The 21,451-nt window shown below is 40.0% G+C and overlaps 1 protein-coding gene across 3 annotated transcripts in view; it reads right to left on the reverse strand.

The window, feature by feature from the left end:
• KIRREL3 (kirre like nephrin family adhesion molecule 3) overlaps positions 1-21,451 on the reverse strand; it is a 535,939-nt gene that overhangs the window by 19,031 nt on the left and 495,457 nt on the right. For 2 of the 3 annotated variants that reach the window (XM_072156677.1, XM_072156679.1), the window contains 3 exons: positions 17,213-17,313; positions 12,447-12,645; positions 2,271-2,306 (listed from right to left, as the gene is read on the reverse strand). In XM_072156677.1, coding sequence (XP_072012778.1) covers positions 2,271-2,306; positions 12,447-12,645; positions 17,213-17,313 — 336 coding nt within the window. The remainder of the gene's footprint in view (positions 1-2,270; positions 2,307-12,446; positions 12,646-17,212; positions 17,314-21,451) is intronic. The other variant, XM_072156678.1, reaches the window with a different exon arrangement.

Below are 21,451 nucleotides of genomic sequence, written 5' to 3' on the forward strand. Positions count from 1 at the left end.
AGTCGGATCTGCAATGATCCATAAAAATGTTGGTTTCTGTCGTGAACCCTTTGCAGAGAGACACAGGAGCTGATGTATAATGCCCTGTGAACCAGTCTTTATGTATACAAGGTGTGAAAAACCCTCAATTCTCAGAGTTTGCTGCTTTTTGGCAGCTTTGCCCCACACACATTGCTTATTAAAAAGTGGGTAAGGTAGAGCAGGGAACAAGGTGGTGCAAGGTCAGGGATGTCCTGGCCAGCCAAATTTATATTATAGCTGAAATCTACGCCATGTTGGACCATGGTCAGAATGTGCGAGTGGTGAACATTTCAATGAATTTGAGTATGACTGAAGTAAATACAGATTCTTGCAAATGTATATGCAGAGTTCAAATTTGAGTTCTTAAAACAGATCCCAGTTTTATACTTGTTTTAATGTAATCTCCTACATTACATGTTCAGCAAGAGCCAGATTAGGTGAAGGAGCTCTTTTCCTTTGTTTTCATCCCTCCACTTAATAGCATACTACACATCCATCTTGGGATAGGTGCATTATAATGCTATGTGTATACCTTATAGCCATATGGATGGAGCCGGCTGATGCTACAGTGCCCCTTTAAGGGCTATTCAATATCAAGATAGACAACCTGCAGCTGTTACATTATGTATATAGGAAACCTATAACAGAAGGATAAACTGCTGCCAACAATAATAGTGTATCCCGAAATTGGACACTTTTTCACTTACACAGGACCTAAAGCAAAAGCTGTAAGAAGAGATGATTTCTAAAATTTGCAATTAGACGTAGAATGGAATTATCCTCCAATGATCATAAAAACAATCTGCTGTTACTGGGAATGCTGGGTTCTTTCAGTACAAGGCTTGATCCAAATTTTCCTAGAATCTTCAATAATTTGAATAGGGCATTTCTAATCTTTTCACTGCACATTTTTTGCCTAGAAGTCCAGGAAAGCTGGGTTGTTCTCCTAACTAAAGCTTTAATATGTATATTCAAGCCTCAATATTTGTTATAGAAAGTCTGAATTTGTTGTACAGTAAACTGCAGCAACCCCTGCGCCTGATCTACCACATAAACATCATGCGTGATTGCATACATTTCAGGTAACAAATCATATGCATGTGTAAACACCCAATAATAGCAGCTGTTATCACCAATGTGTAAATGTTGAATATCTTTGTTAAGCAATGATACCTCACTACTTCCATTGTACAGTAACTGTTCTTCTGACATTTAAAAGATTTCTCCCATCACAAGAATGATGATCACTCGATCCTGGCTCACTGCCACGGTGTAGAGATGACCACGCATGTGCATCCTTCTCCATTCATTTACATGGAGTCCTTAATTGCTGATTTTCCATGCTCTCCATGGTGATTTGCCAAATTGCATCGCATTAACTTTGTGTTAACATCACATTTACAAAACGTAATGTAATCGCATTGTTAACACAATGTTATTGAAATGCAATTACATTGCATTAACATTGCGTTTATGTAAACACAATACCAACGCAATGCAATTAGGAAAATCTCCTCTCCGCTGCCCTTAGAACTTACATAGAGGCGAATAAAAGCCACATTTGAGGGTTATGACATGAATGACCCAGATGTCAATATTTCTGCTGATGTTAAAATTATATCCATATTGGTTGTCACCCAGCTTTCCTAGATACCCAGGTAGTAAATCTGCCAAGATAATGTAAATATGCACCCCTAGCATCTTCTTGTTACCGAACATGACGTGTTTGCCATCCAGGAGACTAAGGAAGCTGAGTAACATCTTCTTTTGAAGCTGTATGGCCATCCACTTTCAATGTCTTTGGGGGAGAGTTAACAAAAGTGTCCGAAAGCAGAATGGTTCTAGTTGATCATGGCAACCAATCACAGCTAAGCTTTCATTTTCTCAAGGCCATTTATAAAATGACAGCTGATCTTTGATTTGTTGCCATGAGCAGCTAGAACAGCTTTGCTTTCAGACACTTCTGATAAATCTCCCCCTTCGAGTTTATCAAGTAAGACTTACAGACTTCTCTTTAATAAGGAGCTGTTATTTTTCAGGGAGAAATGCTCTTGAGATACATAAATACATGAAGCTACGTTACCTGTGAATTTCTAGACATTTCTAAAGTAACATAATGTAAGAGACTGAGAAGTGTGGGAAGTTCTCTTGAATCTTCTGCCCCCGGGAGTCAGAGACCATCTTGGACACTCATCATGGTAGACACACACAGAACAGGGCATATTCACCTGGACGTTAGCAATCCATACCTGGTTCCACACTTGCTCCTGAACGCGCGTTCCGACCTGTTTAAAGATAAAACAGGTGTCTATAGCCTGGCACGGCTGAAGTTTCTGCATGCTACTACATTAGATTTACTAAGGACGCAGCTAACGTCAATGACAAATATTAGGCAGGGGGGGGGGGTCACTTATACACCGCTATTAAATCAGAATAACTTCCAAGCCTCCCTCAATGGCGCTTATATTTTAGGTCCAATTTCCATTTCTTCTGATTAGAGGCAGAACACATTTTCCTACATTTGAGCCTTGAAAATATATCATCTACTTAATAAAGTGTGACACTCAGTCAAAACTATTTAGGTTGAGCGCTTTGGACGGTAGAGATTTAGGGGTCCTATGTAAAGGATGACATTTTAATGGATTACTTCTCAAGAAAAAAATACGAGAATCCATTCAGAATGTCGGTCCCTTTTGGGCACTGAGCCCATGCTAATGAATCTCCAAGTCTAACTCACCAGAAATGGAAAGTTGCATACATTTAAAAGTTTTATCAAGTGCAGAATTCTAAACCAAAATCCTCTCAGTGAATCCCTATAGCTGAGATGATGAAGTGCTCCAAAAGCTACAAGAAATTAAATTTCATAGCCGATTAGTAATATGATAAACAAATCTCTTGAAAATTTTTTGCTTTTAAATTTATTAGATATTCTTGTTTACATTCACAGGGTAAAAGAAGATCTCATTCACACAAATGTGTGTAGATCAATGATTCCAAACAACGTACCCTAAGGCATTGGATGAGATATAGAGTACAGTAAAACTAGACATTTGCTGCGCCAAATTAATCACTATGTTTGATGCTTGATGACTAATCTGGTGCAGTATAAGACTGGTGAGTCCTTCTTTGCACCTACTATTAATTGAACTAGGTCGCTGTGCCACAATATTGAATTTTCTGGTGCTCTGGTACATAGGGCACAACCCTTTTTGTCGAGGGCACGCCCCTTTTTCAGTAAACTACTGAAAAATGGTCTAAAACCTTCAATAAATGTAGCGCACAGCATTTCAGGTGGAAATCATTCCAGTTTTCTGCCGTAAACAGATCGATACACCTCCTCCCATTGGCGTGTGAGGTCCACTCACATGATGACTGTATTTACCGGTAGGAATAGGATCTGCTCTGAGTTTTGAAGCCCATAGAAATGTATTTGTAGGTGTGCTATCTATTGAGTCAACCCACAGGCAAAAACAAGAACCATATGCATGATGCCTGAATCTGTGGTTTTCCAGCTGCTGCATGATCTAACAATCAAAAATCTGGAAGCCAAACTGTGTACCTCAGATATCTTTATCTAGGATGTATACAGCTGAAACAAACCTTCTGCTATGTAATCATATCTAGGTCTTTGCATTTCTTGCCTTTGAATTCAGTGCCGGAAAGCAAATATATTTATATAGTTTTATATAGTTGTAGAACTTTTCATTGCGCTTGTATCTAATGCAGTGGTCCTTTAACGTGCAACGTTAGAAGTATCTGTCCCTGCGATTCTCCAGCCTGCCGGAATAATAAAATCTATATCTAGTGCACAATTTGGTTAATGCTGTCACTTTGTGACAGGATCTTGACGCCTGTGACTGCGGAATTGGTATCGCGCTCCGGCAGACAGCAGAAGACTCTTTTAATTTGTGTCATTTTTTTCAATTTGTGTCTTGTGTGACAGATGTCGTCCTATGTCGCTGCCTTGTGGGTCCAGATTAAGGGAACGGCCTAAGATTTTATTCGTTTTTACAGGATGGCAGGAAAACCATGATTCACAAATGCTTTACCTTAAGTGTCTCTTTCCAAGGGTAGCGATTGACTGTTAATTCTACAAATCCTTCAGATGACACTGAGCATTCACTATTGAAGTATTGCCCTCCAACACAATGGGGCACATTTACTTTACCCGGTCCTATGCAATCCCCGATCCGGAATGTCCACCAGAATGCACATCTGCCACGATTCAAGAAGATCGTGCGCACAATTTCCTGCTTGTATCATGTAAGTGCATTGGATGTGACACAAATTTAAATGTTAAATCCCGCGCTTAGTCAGAATCTGTCGGATCGTCTGACGGTCCGCCCCACGATTTCTGTAGCATGAAAGCCGGCGCTGATGCCCCAAAAAATGATTGCGTGCGACACAATCCCCGGCGTGATCCCCGACGAGTCGGGAAACCCGATGAAAATACGGCCGCGGGACCCTTAGCAAATAAGTCCCAATGAGTGAATTATCTACTATTGTAGTGCCCATCACCAATTGATAGATCTTTCAAAATCAGCAATAGCACTGTTTCTGGGCAGTGTGTAATTTCTAGTCAGTATTTTGAAACAGTTTTCCTATCTGTGCTCTGTATCAGGTTTGTTGTTTTTTGACTGCTGGTTGGAGTCGTAGCTCAAGGGACCCAATGCTTCCCTCTCTACCCCACATTAAGTTTACTATTCTTCTCTATAATGTTGTCTATGCTACAAGAAAGTGACAGAAAGTTGGACCCAGTTCACATCTCTGTCTGTTATGTCTTCAGTTACTTGCATCAGTTATTGTGAGCCACAACCAAATGTGGTCTAACACACAGAACAGGTGCAAGACTTTCCAGCAACAATAAAGAGCTATGGTAAAATGGAAAGACTTACACCTCCTGCTTTTTTTTGTAACTTTATTTTTATTTGGTTTTAAAGTTTAATACAAGGAACAGCGCATATGAGTATCATATTGAATATTATGACATTATAAAACATAATGCTTTGCTGGCATATGATATGCTACACATGCAATAAAAACATATAAGAACATAGAAGTTAAAAAAGAAAAATAACAGTGCCTGTAGTTTGATACACAATGATTATGTTTCTTAGGGAGAATACAACATATATAGTAAAAGTCAGATTATGTTATGGGTGATGCTTGGAGATGTAATTTGTCCAGTCCGCCCACTTACTTGCAAAGGAGTTTTTGTTACCCTTGTGGAGTGCTAACAGGGATTCTAAATTGTAGTTGTTTTTTACAACACATAATATCTGATGGAACGAGGGTAATGTTGTTGAGTTCCAGTTTTTGGCTATTAGGTTTCTTGCAGAGTTTAGAAGATGCATAATAGTGGTAAGGTGGGAGAAGGGCAGTTCTACTAGTCCTAGTGATAAGAGGGCTACTTCTGGGCCCCAGGGGATATGGTATGGTATGATTTCGACAACACCAGCAAATTTCAGACAAACAACACCTCCTGCTTTTGACTCACAATGTAATGTAATGTCTAAAGACCTAAAGGAGATGTGAACTGGGGCCTGTGAAAGCAGAGTCTCCTACTTTGTTGTGTTTTTCTATAGGAGACATCATGTAATTTAGTCTCCATTCATCAGCTCTGGAATAACAAAGAATTAGATATAAAGCATAATTCCATGAATTCTTGTTCTTCATTTACATACATAAAATTATGTTTGCATTATATCAATTTTAGATACCTGCCTTGATATGTACGAGTTTTATCACTGTCCTCTCCAGAACTGAACTAAGTGGTCACTATTTCTGTCATTTAGGTACAGATTCTTTAGGTTTGTACTTAAGTTGAATTTGAAACTGTATATTGTAGCTCCAGACAAAAATTTTTTTTGTCCTAGTGACAATTGGATTTTCAAAATTTTGTGCTGTAATGGGACCAAGAATTATCAATAAAGCTTCATTACAGACACCTTACAGCTGATCATTGCAGCAATTGGAGACCTTCACCAGAGGGCAGAGAGGTCAGTCTGTAACTAGGGAACTAGGGGTCGTCTGTAAGTTAGGTGTGCTTAAGTAAGGGACCATCTGTATATGCATGCAGAGTGGTACATGTTGCATAAACATGCAAGTAAAGCAGCATACAGTGTATGACAATTGGCTTTAGTGCAGAGCAGCGTTCATGGTGCTGAAATTAGTGTGCAGGGACATAGCTGTAAATAACAATGGTCCAGATTTATCATGGGAGATGATAAATATGCCGAATGGGCCGGATTATTTATAACGTGCAAAGTGCGCCAGATTATTGAAGATGTAAATTTGCCGCTAGGTGCAAATCTGCACTGGAATGCCCCATTAGGTGCAGAGTTTTGTATGTCGTGGCAGACACAATGCATCTGTGACACAAAACTGGCACAAACACCACATAAATACAGTAGTATGCAGTTATGTGCAAAGTACCCCAGAAAACCGGTGCAGCCAGTTTAATAAATCTGGTCCAATGTGCGTACATGTTGTTATAGAGCAGCATGTAGGGTATAGTGACATGGCCAAAGAAGAATGAGGGGCTGGTGACTGGCTCATGCGGCATGATTTATGTCTGATCCCATATAAGTAGTTGAACATTATGAAATTATTTAGGCAGTGTAGGGTGCATTGAAATGGTAGTAGTACTAGCTGGAGGAACATGGCGGTAGATACAGTATAGTACAGATCAGACAGCTTCTATTAGGAAGGGTCAGAATAAGATAAATGAGTTCACACAATAGGGATGTGTCTATGAATACTCTGTAGTGTAGTCACACAGGTCATGCTCATGGTCCCCCTCCCTCTAATGGAGGACACAAACCCATCTGGCTCTAAATCCCCTGCAATCTCCATGACACCATCTGACCGTGCGGCCACAGTCTCCGCTTAGGTTGGAAGGTGCCCAAGGCTAATTCTGAGCAGTTCATTTAGTTCCGATTCAATCTACATGACAGCAGCGTCTATAAATCACAGTTTAATGAGCGCTCTCCACCTGCCTGCCCCGCCATTTAATAAAATCCGTGCTGGCTTGGAGGCCTTCCAACAAGTAGTGCATCCTTAACCCATCACTGTCCATGCATAGAGCTGCTTCTCAATGACTGTAGGGGCTAGTAACTTAAATGCAGAGAACCAAATGTAGCCGTGGTGGCATTACTTTCCCTGCTGCAGACATCAGATAAATGAGATTCTAGTTTCATAATTTGGAAATGACTAATGATTAAATCCATTTTTCCAACACAATATTTTTCTATTCCTCACAATTTTAAGGATCTATGTTTGATACAAAATCTGATCTCAATGGGGGCTTTATAGTTATATTCTTGTACATAAAGGGCAGTTTTATAATAGTTTATTGTTATCCTTATATGTCTTTATAAGTCCTTATATGTTTTTTACCCTCATATTTTTTTCTTTTTTTCATAGTTAGTTTGACATTCACAGTTTCATGGTCACCGTTTTATACCATTGTATGTTTGCACATTAAAATATGTTTTATAAGCTTTAAACCATTTGATACAGAGGAGATGCCAGAAACTCATAATGGTTTTATGTTTACTTCTTTCATTTCCGTCTGAATAGGACCCCCGACAGCCTAAGGAGGTACCCACGGACTGGGGTGGCCTGGGTTTACATTATTTATGTTGAAGGGGATAGCACTTTAAGAAGGGGTGTTTTGGCTGCTTCCTCCATCCTTTCTCCTCCCCCTCTTCCTGGTCCTTATAATCCCCCCCTCACTGCTTATCCGGCCTCTTGCCCGCACCTGGAAGAAGTCCCGCCCTCCCTATTTGTTAAGGTTTGTGTGCTGTTTCTGTTTTTTATTCGTCTTTCAGTGTTACTTAAGTCACAACTGGCGGAAATTTAAGAACTTAACACTGCCTGGCAGTCCGTAGTGCCGGATGGGAGTCCGTCTGGGCAGTCCGTTTCATGCAGAAAGACTTCAAAAGAATGCACCTTATGTTTGTTTAAGATTGTTAAATTCATAGTATCATAGTATCTTAGTTTATAAGGTTGAAAAAAGACACTTGTCCATCAAGTTCAACCAAGGAAGGGAAGGGATTGTTAAATTATTCTTTGTAAAAAATTAAAGAGCTGCAGCCTTTTACCTACCAACAGTAAGTCTGTTCTTATTATTGGGGGGCGTTGATAGCCTAATTACAAGTATTTTGTTATTTATAAGATTTCAGTATGTTGTGCATTAAATTGCCTTTTGTTAGTTAATGGATATTTATGGTGCTCTTACCTCCACGTCTATTACAGTAGTTATAATATGTATATTGGGGCAGTATTATAGTAGTTATATTCTTTTACATAGACAGCAGTATTACAGTAGTTATATTATTGTACATAGAAGCAGTATTATAGCAATTCCATTGGAGTAGAATTACAGTAGGTATATTCTTGTACATTATGGTATTATGGTAGGTATATTCTTGCATGTATTAAGCAGTATTATAGTAGTTATATTCTGTACATAGTGGGCAGCATTGACATAGTTATTTTCTTGTACATAGAATACAATATTATAGTTTTATTATTGTGCATAGTAGCAGTTTTGTATTATTGTAGAGAGTATTTCTGTTCTATTGTTGTATGTGGGGATGATATTTGTTAGTTCAAAACTTTTTCATAGAAATATAAAACACCTGCACTACACTGAGACAACACTGGAGGGATGTGAATAAAGTAAGGGACTCTAATCCATGCTATCACTTTGATATGTTTCCTAAAATGAGAATTTCAGTAGTAGAACATAAGAGAAGTATTGAGTAGTTGTTGTAATGGATATAGTTAAAAACAATCAAATCCCTAGTTAAAAACAATAAAATGCTATTTGTAGAAACTAACTCCTCCGTTATGACTGTTCTTTTTCCAAAAAATTAAAATTTGACAATTTTGATACACATAATGATCCAGATAGAGTTCTCCTTTAAGGCTGAGAAGAGCATTTAAGTAGAGAATGGATCAATAAGAGATACATTACTGAGATGACAATATCCATATTTTATGTGGTTTAATGTGGCTACAGCAATCATTTAATCTGAAAGGTTTCTTGGATCACACTGCGGGTCGTTCTGTGAGGTAATGTATACTGAGAGTTTCTGCCAGAAAAGATGTTTTCTACACTTTTTAAGATGTTATACGTAACAATTTCTCAAATTTAGGATCCATTTACAAAGATCCATATTAGGTTCATAACAAGTGTTGTTTGACAATGTAAGAAGTCGATCCATGTTTGTATATAAGGTCTTCCCTGTTATTGGTCATCACGGATTAACTATATGGGCATTGCCTGTAATATTTCAGTACCTTTAATGGGGTATTCCCTTATTGAACAATTTCAAAGAAGCTCACACCATTGCATTAATCCAAAAAGAAACATGTTTTGGGTAGGTTTTTATCATTGGTATTAATATTTTGTTGTATTACAACACACTGCGCTATTTGTAGCCTTTGGGGTTATAGCAGTGTGGTTCAGTCTTAGGTCCTTGTGGTGATATTTTTTGTACCTATAAAAAGGTTTCATTTTTTTGATTGGGTGTACACCTAATTTAATTGATGTGTTGCTTTTGTGTCTTGATTGTACAAGGTGGGTCTGAACATCCTGCAACACCATTTTCTTACAGGATAGTTTGTCAACTCTTGGTTGTTATTTCAAACCTCATTATATCCAAAATATATTTGAATGTTACTATGCAGAAATTTAAGAAATACACTTTTATAATTGGACTTTATGGACTTAAAGTGGTTGTCCGGGATTAAATAAATTTGTATGTACGACTCGTGGTGAGTGAATATCTCCCTCTCTTGAGTCCCTGTTCAGCCATGGCGCTGACCCTCACTGGCAGCTTCTGTTTGTATGCAGAGACTGGTGGCAAAGTTACATCGAAAATGCTCTCCCTGCTACAGTAGCAGTTACAGGCTGTTGCAGGCGCATGGCACACAAGGCCATCTCTCTGCCTGCCTTTGTATACAAACAGAAACTACCAGTGATGGTCAGCGCCACGGCTGAACAGGACCACAGAGAGAGGAGAGTATAAGTTTTTTACAGTTTCTACAACTTGTTACCCTTACCACAGCAACAAGGGTATCAATCTTTAATATAATAAGACATAGGAGTAGCATAAAAAACTTTATACCAGTGCCAATTTGTCTACCCACTGCCTTAATTAACTCTGCTACAGAGACTATTAGCTATTCTACATCCTTTATATTGTGAGTTACTTTGTTTGACAATAGCCCCCCCCCCCACTTAAGTGAGCTGTATCCGGTATAGAAATGTAAAAACCTTATTGTGACCTAATCTAACTGCTGTATGACATGTCTTATCCCAGATCAAAATGGCTGCCGTGACACTTTTATTCTTTCAGTCTGTTCTGCACGTTCTGTAAACTAATAGGACAAGAGAGGTTGGTGTCAGATTTCACCTTCAAGGCTCCTTCGTTCCTTCTACTACATTAGCCGCCACAATAACCTTACAGACAATGTAATGAGGTTCCCGTGATGAACTGTGCACGGTGTAATATCTTACTGGGCCCTCTGGCAGCCAGACATTACACAAGTCAAACATCTTCAGTCTAAACTTCACTAACAAATTGTCTTCATTTCCTTTCCTCATGTAGAGAATCTGTATTTGTGAAGACATCTCTAGTAAAGCATTTAAAAGCCGGGGGAACCGGATGACAGATTTGGATGACCTCATTGTCATGAGGTGATAATGGGCAAAACAGGTATGAAATGTCTCTGACGTGACTGATGCTGGATAAACACTATTTTACTATATATTGAAAATATTTTCTCCACTTGATTTAGCAGTAGATAATGGCCCGGAGGGAGTCTATGCTTTCAAACTTCATAGAATTCAGAGCAACTTGGAGAAAACTTATTTATATTCTGTTACACAATCTTTTATACCAGTTACATCCAAATCTGCATTTAAAGAATCTCTTTAGCTATGATTCCATACTAAGGAGCCAAAGAGAGTTGCAATTTGATTGCATTCTGTACCAGAGTATTATCTGCCATTAGAGGAGAGAAGATACTGTAAAGATATCCAAAAATGGAACAAACTGTGAGGCTGTACAGCCCAAGAGGAAGCACAATATGCTGTACGACAGAAAGAACATCTCAGGATTCCTAAAAGCTGCTCTGTATGAATGCTGAACCAGCAGCAAGGAAGGATCCTCTACCCGCAGACATAAGGGGGGAGATTTAGCATATGATGGCGGCTACACCCCCCTCGTCACGCTGGATACATCAAGAGGCTTAGGCCTCCTGAAGTTTCTGGTGGGCAGCTGGTGAGCAAAAAACGCTGGTTTTGCAAAAGAACACAGGCAAAAACAACCCTCCAGCAGGTCAATGTGCCCCTCTATGCCTACTCCACCAGCTGCCATGCCCCTCTACGCCCCCTCCACGCCAACATGGCATATGCCCCATCCACTCCAGAAAACTGCTGTAGAAGCAGTGATAAATCTCCCCAAAGATGTTTAACTGCAGATAAGTGGCAGATCCAGCTAAATTTAATGACACACATAGTAGGCAAATATATAATACTTATAGAAGATGCTACTGAAAATAAATTGGACCTGCAGATAAGAGCCAAGGGAAACCAGAACGTTGAATGCAGCTTGGGTTGAGACTGGAGCGTAAGACCTGAGGCCACTCTATATTAGTATTAGACTGGGGAGACACAGGACATTCCACTATGAATCCACCCATGGCAAAATCCAGCTAAAAAAGGGGCATTCTAAGCCGTTACTCTTCGAGGAGCCGCAGTGGACTTCAACCTTCACGAAAGTTACAATTTGCAAGAAGATGCAATAATTGTCAAGATGCAGGTACAAGACCTGCCGCACATATCATATGAGGCATGAGGTTGGTATTTGTATAAATCCCATCCACTATGCCTTGATTGTAATATGCTGTGGGTTAGCTGCAGGCAATTCTGTGGTCGGCTTATGTAACCAATTGTTATGGAACATGGTGTCATTTTCCACAGGAAAAGCTACTGCTTTCTTTTATAAAAAGTTGGCTACATCATAGTACAACTCATCACCATTTACATACAGCAACCAGATTTTGAAGGGGAATACCACCTTAAGGACCATTTTATGAAATGTACATTATTTTATCTCTATATATTTTTTATTTCATACTAGGTCAATCAGAGGTGCTAATCAGAGCTATGTTGGATAGTGCCAATGGTTTGCTATTATAATTGCTATAGTCACCATCTAAGATTAAAGGGATTGTTGAACAATGCTAAAGTGATTTTAATGTCTCCTTTAGGGAGGACATTCTACTAATAAATGGTTAGGGGTCTTTCTTACTGACCCCAAATGCAGTTGTCTTTTAACTTTGTAGAATGATTTAAGGTGGTGTTCTCCTTTATATGATATAATTCATGCATGTAACTGCCAGCTCACCTTGCTCCTTTAGTCGTATAATCTCTGTGTCGGAGCCAAAGCTGTTCCATGCTGTGCAGTTGTAAATAGTTTGGAAATCGGCCCTTACAATGTTGCTGATGCTCAGGGTGGATATGACTCCTTCGTCCGTGCTGACTGTTTCCACTGTGTACCGACCAGAGGTCCCGGATTCCAAGACGTTCTCTTTCCATGACCAGGCCTAAGAGGGGGAGAACAATTATATAATCTGGTAATATTCTGAATTAATTCTTTATGGAAACCCACAAGGAAAACCAAAACTTTAGCAGAGGTGAGATATATGGTCCTTCCCCCACCCCCATCCTTGACCCCTTTCTAAGGAGCACCCAATCTAGTCTAAGGTATAATGGAATATAGGAAAACACTGTAATATAATAGCTGACAGACTCATTTAGCTTCATTGGACATACTGCAAATATCATTTAAAACTCTATTGAATGTGGATAAAGATTGGGTTCCCAGCAGGATTCTGGATATCTGGAATCCATTCAGGGTTTCCATAGTACCCCATAGCCCCATCCTCTGAATCTGACTGGCAATTCACAAAGCAATTTAATAAAGTCAAACTCCAAAGCTTAAGCACTGGAACTGTGCAATGATTTCTCATTAAGGCCGTCAGACAGAAGTGAAGGATTTCATCATTTCCTTTCTTCACCTTGATGAGTTTGCTGTGAGACTCACAAAAAGTGTTCCTAAAGAGGATATCCTTTGAAAGTACAAGTAACTATAAAAAACTTTTTAATCTATTTTATCAGAAAAATATATTTTATCTGTCTTTTTCTTCTGAAGCTCGCAGGGCTAATATATTACATGTAGAAGAGAAGGTGGATGATTGAGCAAGAGCTGAGTGAATGAAGATACACAGATGGGTGCTGGGGAATGGGAGAATGTTTCTATCAGTTCCAAACACTCATTCACATCAGAACTGGTCAATACTAATGTCCAATACAGACCTGCTCTCCTTTCTGAGGGAGCAATAAGAGAGAGATGTGGAGTGGATTCTGCTCTAATTTTGTGTGCAATAAATGTACTGTATGCAACTGTGCAAATTACTGTAAAAACAGTTTTCACCTGTTAACCTTTTGTCCATTTTTTAATCCTTACCTTCCAAAAGCCCGTAACTCAAACAAATTGTACTTCCTAGTGGGATCATATTTTGTGCAACAATGGTAGAAAAAGTTCCACATGTAATGACACTAACAAAAAAACACTGTTTTTCTAATGACCTTTGTTTTTTAAATATCATCGTGGGGTTCAAATGTCATGTCCTCTTTATTATTTGGGTCAGTAGAATTGTTGTGTTTTTATATTTAAAGAAAAAATAAGAGGATCAGCGAGATCCTCTAAGCGATTCCGCTATGGATATGGGAACACTCAATAGAGTTCGGTAAGCTACCTGAATCTATGTATGAACGCTATTAAAAATAAAGAAACTCTTGATACGGAATGATACCGCACAACTTCATTATTAAATGTGGATGGTAAGCTTTTTGAAAAAATTCTGGCAATTCGCATAAAGGTGATAACTGAAAATGTACACCCAGACCAATGTGGTTTTGTTCCAGGCCGAAGTGGTAAAACCAATTTCCGTAGACTTTTTGCTTCCATGCAGATTAGCCAGGTGGGGGCACAATTTGGATATGGGGAGAGATTTATAAGCTGGATCAAATTGTTTTATGCGGAACCAAGGGCTGGATCCTGCACCTCAACAATTCTCCATTCATCTCTGTGGAGCTGATGGAGATTGTCGATTGGTAATCTCATCTCCATAGATATGAATGGAGCAGCACAAACACACGCGGGCATCTGCTTCACTCATCTCTGGGACATGTCCCCATCGGACCCCCCGTTCTTGTGATCTGTGGGGGTCTCATTATTGAGACCCCCACCGATCAGCAAGTTAGGCCCTATCCAATGTATAGGGCCTAACTTGTTTTGTGGGAAAACCCCTTGTCAGTGTGCTTGGTTTACAATCCTTCATCCTGGCGGTAGATATCCTTTAAATATCCTTAATAGGGTGTATTATTCACCAGCGGTATTGCTTAAAATGAAGCTGAGGAAGAATGCCCAATGTAATAGGTATCAGATAAGCCAGCAAATATTTTTCTTGTGTTATGGAGCTGCCCCTGAGTGGATCAATAGTAGATTGAGGTTTTAAAATAATCGACACCAAGTTGAAGATCAGGTTATCCCAGAGTGCAAGGGTTGGCGTATTGGGTCTTATTCAGTCTACGGCTTAATTAAAAGTTTTGTTTTTGGCAAGATTGGTATCTGGAACTTAACACAGGATCCCTCTTTAGGAATCTGAATCAAAAAATAAGACCGTAAGTGATTGATATCAAATAGGCAACAAGTACAAACGTCTATAGGAACCATTGAGTTATGATTCTAATTCTACACTTATTTTTCCTCTTTCTTCTTCTGTCTCTCTGGTTGACTTCTAGTGAGGCCAAGTCTTTTGCCGCCCTCTATTGGATTAGGGAAAGGGAGAGTTAGGGAGATGGGTAGAAAAGGGGAGTTAGGAATGTTTTTGAATTTTGATGAATATGCAATGTTTTGTATTATACATATTATATTGTATTTTTAAAAGATTTGCAGTGTTTGTTAAAGAAAAAAAATTGTATTATTGATATTATTTTCTTTTTATAAGGCTACATTCACACGAACGTATTGACGACGTGTATACGGCGACTTATATTTATATATGTTGTATATACGTCCCCCATACACTTCAATGACCTAATAGCCTCACGGGCCCTATGTTACTCTATGGAGAGGGGTGGGGTGAGTGTCGCTCTATGGTACGGTACGGTGGGCATACATCATGTGAATGTAGCCAATCTGTGCAAATTAGTCATGTGTAGCAGACACTAAATTAATATTTATCTGTCCTGACTCTTGATGCTCACATTGTTTGCTTTTTGCTGGACTGGAGTTTCTTTAAAAAGAAATACTAAACTGCAAATTTGATGCAGGATATGGTGCAAGTAGTGAAACTTGACAGCTGCCGGAATATTTTGGGACTATGGTATTGAGTTTTGTTTGTGGAGCATTGTCACTCTTCACAGATCCAGGGCCCCTTATGCTAAGGTCACTGAATGATTTAGTCTCTTGGTGGGGTTGTGACTCTGTATATATGTAATGTAATTACTTGTTTTCTTGTGGCAATCTTTTTTATCAGTACATAAGTGTTTGTGTGCTTCCCAGCACAGAACGCACACGCTTGGTGAGATCCGGAGGCTTGTTTGTGTGTAGGTGGAAGAGGTAAAAATAGATAAGACAAAGCCTCTACTCCCCCTCAGCTATCTGCGAGCCTGCGGGCGCTGAAATTGATAGAAAGAAGATCAAAGATGTCCTGGTTTTATTTTTGGAATGTGCGTAAGACTCTGTGGAGAAGCTGCCGTATTGACTCTGGAATAACAGTCGAGAATGTTACAAGTGTGTTTCATGTAGGTCCGAGGCGCAGGAGGGTGGTGTGGGCTCTGGAGGAGAGGCTTAGTGGTGGACACTGCTGCTCTGTCACACACTAGAAACATCTGTCTAAGAATGTACACAGCTCATATGGGTAAAGAGAAAGCGTGTAAAAGACAATGGTGTGTGCACAATGGGTGGCAATGCTTTTCAGGCCAGAATTGCACCCTTAAAGGGGTTCTCGACTTTGATATGTCCTCCGACATGTATATACTACTCACAGAACAATAAAAAGGTTTGTCATTTTCTAATAATGTCTTGTTTATTTTTTTCATCAATTTGTAGATTGTGATCACTGAACAGAATTTTGGAGTTTACAATCATTGTTTGTACCTGACCAGGGGGGTAACTTGAGGGGGTGCAGAGGTTACAATCGAACCCGGGCCCTTATGGTGTCACCTTCCCATATGAGAAGACTATTACTATAAGCCAGTGATGGCGAACCTTTTAGAGACCGAGTGCCCAAACTACAACTATGACCCGCTTATTTATCCCAAAGTGCCAACATAGAAATCTAATTTGTGATTTATACTTCCTCCTCTGTCACAGTTTTCATTGATACCAGCACCCTGAGGACACCAATAAAGCAGAAAATAGTCCCAGGTTGAGCTGTCACTTTAAAATAGCTCTGTGCACAGCAAGTCCTGGGCTGTCTGGGACTGCAGGAATATACCTGGAGTCATCTCTGGTGATGGCCTGAGTGCCCACAGAAAGAGCTCTGAGTGCCACCTCTGGCACCAGTGCCATAGGTTAGCCATCACTGCTATAAGCCATACATTATAGTCGGGGGCCTGGCACAGACTCTGTGCTGGGGCCCATCAGCTTCTAGTTATGCCACTGTACCTGACTACATTTATGCAATTGAATCCACTCTAGCCAGTCCTCTTAGCCCTCATAAGAAGTTCTCTTCTATGCTAATAATGTATTAGTGTAGGTATATTACCGCTCTGTCATGTGAAAAATCTCAATGTATTGTTCAATATAAAAATGATGTCACACCAAAATTTAATAGAAGCAGAAGCCTTGTTTGGTGCCTCTTTCTACAGCTGGGATGATAGTTAGGACTGATGCACAGTCTTCATACATTGGCCCCATGTATTATTGAACAAAAAGTCATAGTTTACTGCGACCATTATTCATACATAGAAAGCAACAATAGATGGCCCAAAGTACATTATGGGATAATTCAAAAACAACAAATGGCTTTATTGAAAGCAATGCGGTCAGAGGCCCGATTTTGTGAAATAGTTTGAAAGCCAAGTCCCACTATTACTTACAATCCTGTCTGGGGGAGGCGTGCTGCGGATGAAGCACTTGATCTGTCCCTTCTCTCCATGTAAGGCATGCTGTGTCTGGGTGCTGGAGATGATCGGGGGACCTGAAAGATGACACAAAACCAAGTTTACTTGCCACAGGTTTTATACTTTGTCCATGCAGTCTTATACAATAAAGCTTATGTACTATACACTGAAAAGAACAAATGCAAATTTGTAAAACTCTTTCCTCCATTGCTCAAATCCTCAGACTGAACCCTGTACAGAACTACCCTGTACCCAGAGCCAGAGCTTGTTACACTGTATAAGAGGCCATCTTCATCTATTGAGCTGGACTGTGCTGGCTGACCAAAAGACCAAAATGTTTGCAAGCCGAATTGTGAGTCTATAAAAGGGAGTTAGTTATTCCACAGAATATCTGATAATCATCACAATAACTGTGTAATTCACTGAGAAACCCTAAAGGTGTGGTTACACGTTGCGTTTAACGCATGCGTTTAAAAACGCATTGCAACAGTTTTACATGTTTACAAGATGTTAACATTGTGTTAACACATGCATGCGTTAACGGTTGCGTTTTGTAAACACAAGTGTTGACAGCTGTTTAATTAGGCAAATCTTTCTTCAGCTGTTGCAATGCGTTTTAAACGCATGCCTTAAACATGACGTGTGACCGCACCCTAAGGGACAAGAGACAGCAAAAATAATAAAAATAAAACAGGCAGCAATCTCTGGCATAACCAGCTACAGAATACAGCAGACCACAGAGAGCTGCCTGTATCCACTACCCTATAGTGCCCTGCAGGTGGAGCTGTGGCTCCAGCTATTCTCAGTTTGTAGAGTGCTGGCTCTTGAGTTCGTCTGTCTGTATCGGAGATTGCTCATTGTACTGGGGTTGGCACCATGCCGCTCTCTAGGGCCACTCTTTAGCATCTTTGTGTAGTGTGTAGATACAGGAGACTCTTATTGCATTGATGTAATACATCTTAATTCATTTTATTCCTTATGTCACCTCTCCTCTGAAGGGTCTCAGAGGGCCCAGAATTTATCTTCCTCTCCTGCTGGAATCCTCCAACCAGTGATGGAGGTTACAGCGTGTGACATTCTGCAGCACTGCATCACATTACTGCGGACATAATTTCTATGTTGTCTAAATGTGGTCAAATAGATATGTAGCTGTTTGGTAGCCCCCCCCCCCCCCCCCGTTTTTAGTATCATGCTGAGGTACCTAAAGTGTTGATGTCCCTGTACCCTCAAGTATCAGTGATGTCACTATCCTATCATCCAAGTTTCAGTGTGCGTTTCATTTTAGTCCTAGCAAGTGTCAGTGTCATCATTCTGTCATTCCAAGTTTCAGGGTATTGTAAGATATTGCTCTATCCTATTGTCCTGTTACTACAAGTATCATGTTGGTGGGGAAATTTATTGTATGCTAGCACTTTGTGCACCATCGTATGATAAAGCACCCCTCTGCTGCTGCCGGATAGGATCAGGAGGATCCGGTCAGCACTTGGCGTGGAGGTGGCTTAAAGGAAAAAATAATCGCAATACCTGGCTGTTCGCTGGACACTGTGATTATTTATAGGACTTGTCACCCCCAATGTTAGTGCCCTACACCTCATGTGTCTTGTGCCCTAGGCCACTGTGTCGATGTGGCATTGCTCTAGCTACTCTTGTTTGGTCGCAAAGTTAGTGCTCCGTGCAATTACTAAGGCTGGTTTAGTAAAGCAAGCATAGTTGGTATAATGCCTGTCACACTGGCAGGTGCAATTTTTTTTTTACATTTTTCACAGCCAGGGCCATTCATGCCAATTATATATTGAATATACATTGACTACTCTTCAGCCTGGCATATAATACCAGCATGATGGATACTAAGCACACACTCTTTTAGCATCCACTGGGTCCCAGCAGTCTATAGCCACATTCAGCATATGAACCAGAACCCTAGTGTGAAAGAGTTTTGTTCTCTTTATGCGAGTTGTTAGCGCAGACCTCTGTTCTCCTCCACTTATGAATTATTAAGTGATAAGCGATGGGTAACAATGCTTGTGTGTTGCTCTGTATTGTGAAGGAGTTGTGTAGATGACGGGCAGAGGTTGCAGCTTCCAAGCAGGATACACGATGGCCTTTGTGTTCAACTGTAATCGTAGAGAAAGAATTTATGGATTTTCTTTGTTCCTGTGTCACCTTGCTGAGGACGTCTTCCAGTCACCCAGCACTTCCCCCTCCCACCCTTATCCTTCTGTTTTGTGGATAACCAGTGAATTCATTTTATTGCGGGCACTAGTGATGCCTATGTGTTTATTAGCTGATAGGGAGCTATTATTTCAACTTCCCACAATGCACTGCTCTCCACAATTAACATGAAGTCACATTGTAATGAAGTAAAGATATCTCACACTAAAACTTTGTTAATCTAAAGATTCGCTATAAATCCTTGACTTGTTCGTGTGTATATTTACATATTTTATATCATCTTTATATATCACATTAGAAACAGATATTTGGTGGCGTTCTTCTACAAGTCAGTGGGGTACATTCATCAGGTCTGTACTGGTGCTGAGTTTCCTGCATCTGAATGGCCCTGACCAATGCCCTCCTTCATGCCCCTCCACACCCCTGCATGGCCAGGAATTGCACCTATTTCAGGGCTTGAATGCAAGATTTTAGGTGTACAAGCCCTGATAAATGTGACTTATAATGTCAGTCTTATCATTATGCATACAGACATGTTCAGCCTATGGGAACGGACCTGTATGCTGGTACAATCCCACAGACTGAACACATTGCACTGGACAGTAGTCTTTCCATCATACAAAATTTGTAGACAGAAGAGCAGCACTCCTTGGTATTCAAAATGTATTCACAAGTGGAAAATACAGTACAGCACTATATTTTCCACTTGTGAATAAATTTTGAATACCAAGGAGTTCTGCTCTTCTGTCTACGAATTTTGGATATCCGCTGGGGTTTTGAGTCGAATCCCTGGAGCCTGCACCCACACTGGATTACAATCCTTTTGTCTCACTGTGCCGCCTGTATTTGTTTGCTGCTTTCCATCATACAGATATGTGAAGCATGGACGACCTATCTACTGGCAGAACTGCAGTGCCAGCACTGTAACAGTATAGAGAGAGTTGACTATACTTTTTGGTTGAAAAAACTTAATCCCATACAACTAACCAAAAGGAAGTAAAAATTACACAAAGCATCCAAATATGTACCAAATCTATCATCAACCACTGTCTACTGTATCTTATCTATAAGAAAACAGGAGCTACATTTAATGTTGTAGCACATTTACATCACTGCAAGAGATGATCGATTACTGGAAAACATTAAGGTAAACTATATCCCGCAGTAGGAGGAGGAAAGGTTCAATTATTGGAATTTGTTAACTTCATGAAAAGTTTCCTGGAGTTGGAGGCTGCAGTGGTGATAGCTCTCTGTGCTGGGGTCCACGGTGGGCCGCTTCCGTGCACAGTTTGCCTATACATTTTTAACAACACAGCTGTTACAGGCGCCGGGCTGCCAGCCTCACAACAACTGGTAACATATGGACAAGCTCCGGATCTCAGAATTACAATGCTATGGATGACAGAGCCGAATCCATTTGGTTTGCAAGAGAGGGGAAGGTAGGCGTTTTATATATATATATATATATTGGCTGTATAACCTGCTGTATATTATATAAAATTACACACAAAGCAAGATCCATAGGACTACATGATAATCTTATTATCTATCCAGGTCTTCAATATAAAGGAGAAACATCTCCAAAATTAAAAATTTATTTCGAAAACCCTAAACCCTTTAATGTTCTAGTAACCGGGTAGTGCTATTCTCTGAGTACATACAATGTAGTAGATGTTACCCACTGTCCAATGCAACACCACAAATAACATACTGTGATAACTCTCTGTGTACGATGTAGTAAATGTTAACTGCAGTCCTATTCGACACCACAGGTAGGTACAGATGATGTAATAGATGCTACCTTCAGGCTTATGTAAAACCACGGGTAAGTACAGATAATGTAGTGGATGTTACCCGCTGTCCTATGTAACACCACAGGTAAGTAAAGATAATGTAGTAGATGTTACCTGCTGCCCTATTAGCACCACAGGTAAGTACAGATAATGTAGGGGATGTTACCTTCCATCCTATGTAAGAGAGGCCACAGGTAAGTAAAGATAATGTAGTAGATGTTACCTGCCATCCTAGGTAACACTACCAGTA

This window comes from Engystomops pustulosus, chromosome 6, assembly GCF_040894005.1.
Source record: "Engystomops pustulosus chromosome 6, aEngPut4.maternal, whole genome shotgun sequence".
Classification (NCBI taxonomy): domain Eukaryota; kingdom Metazoa; phylum Chordata; class Amphibia; order Anura; family Leptodactylidae; genus Engystomops; species Engystomops pustulosus.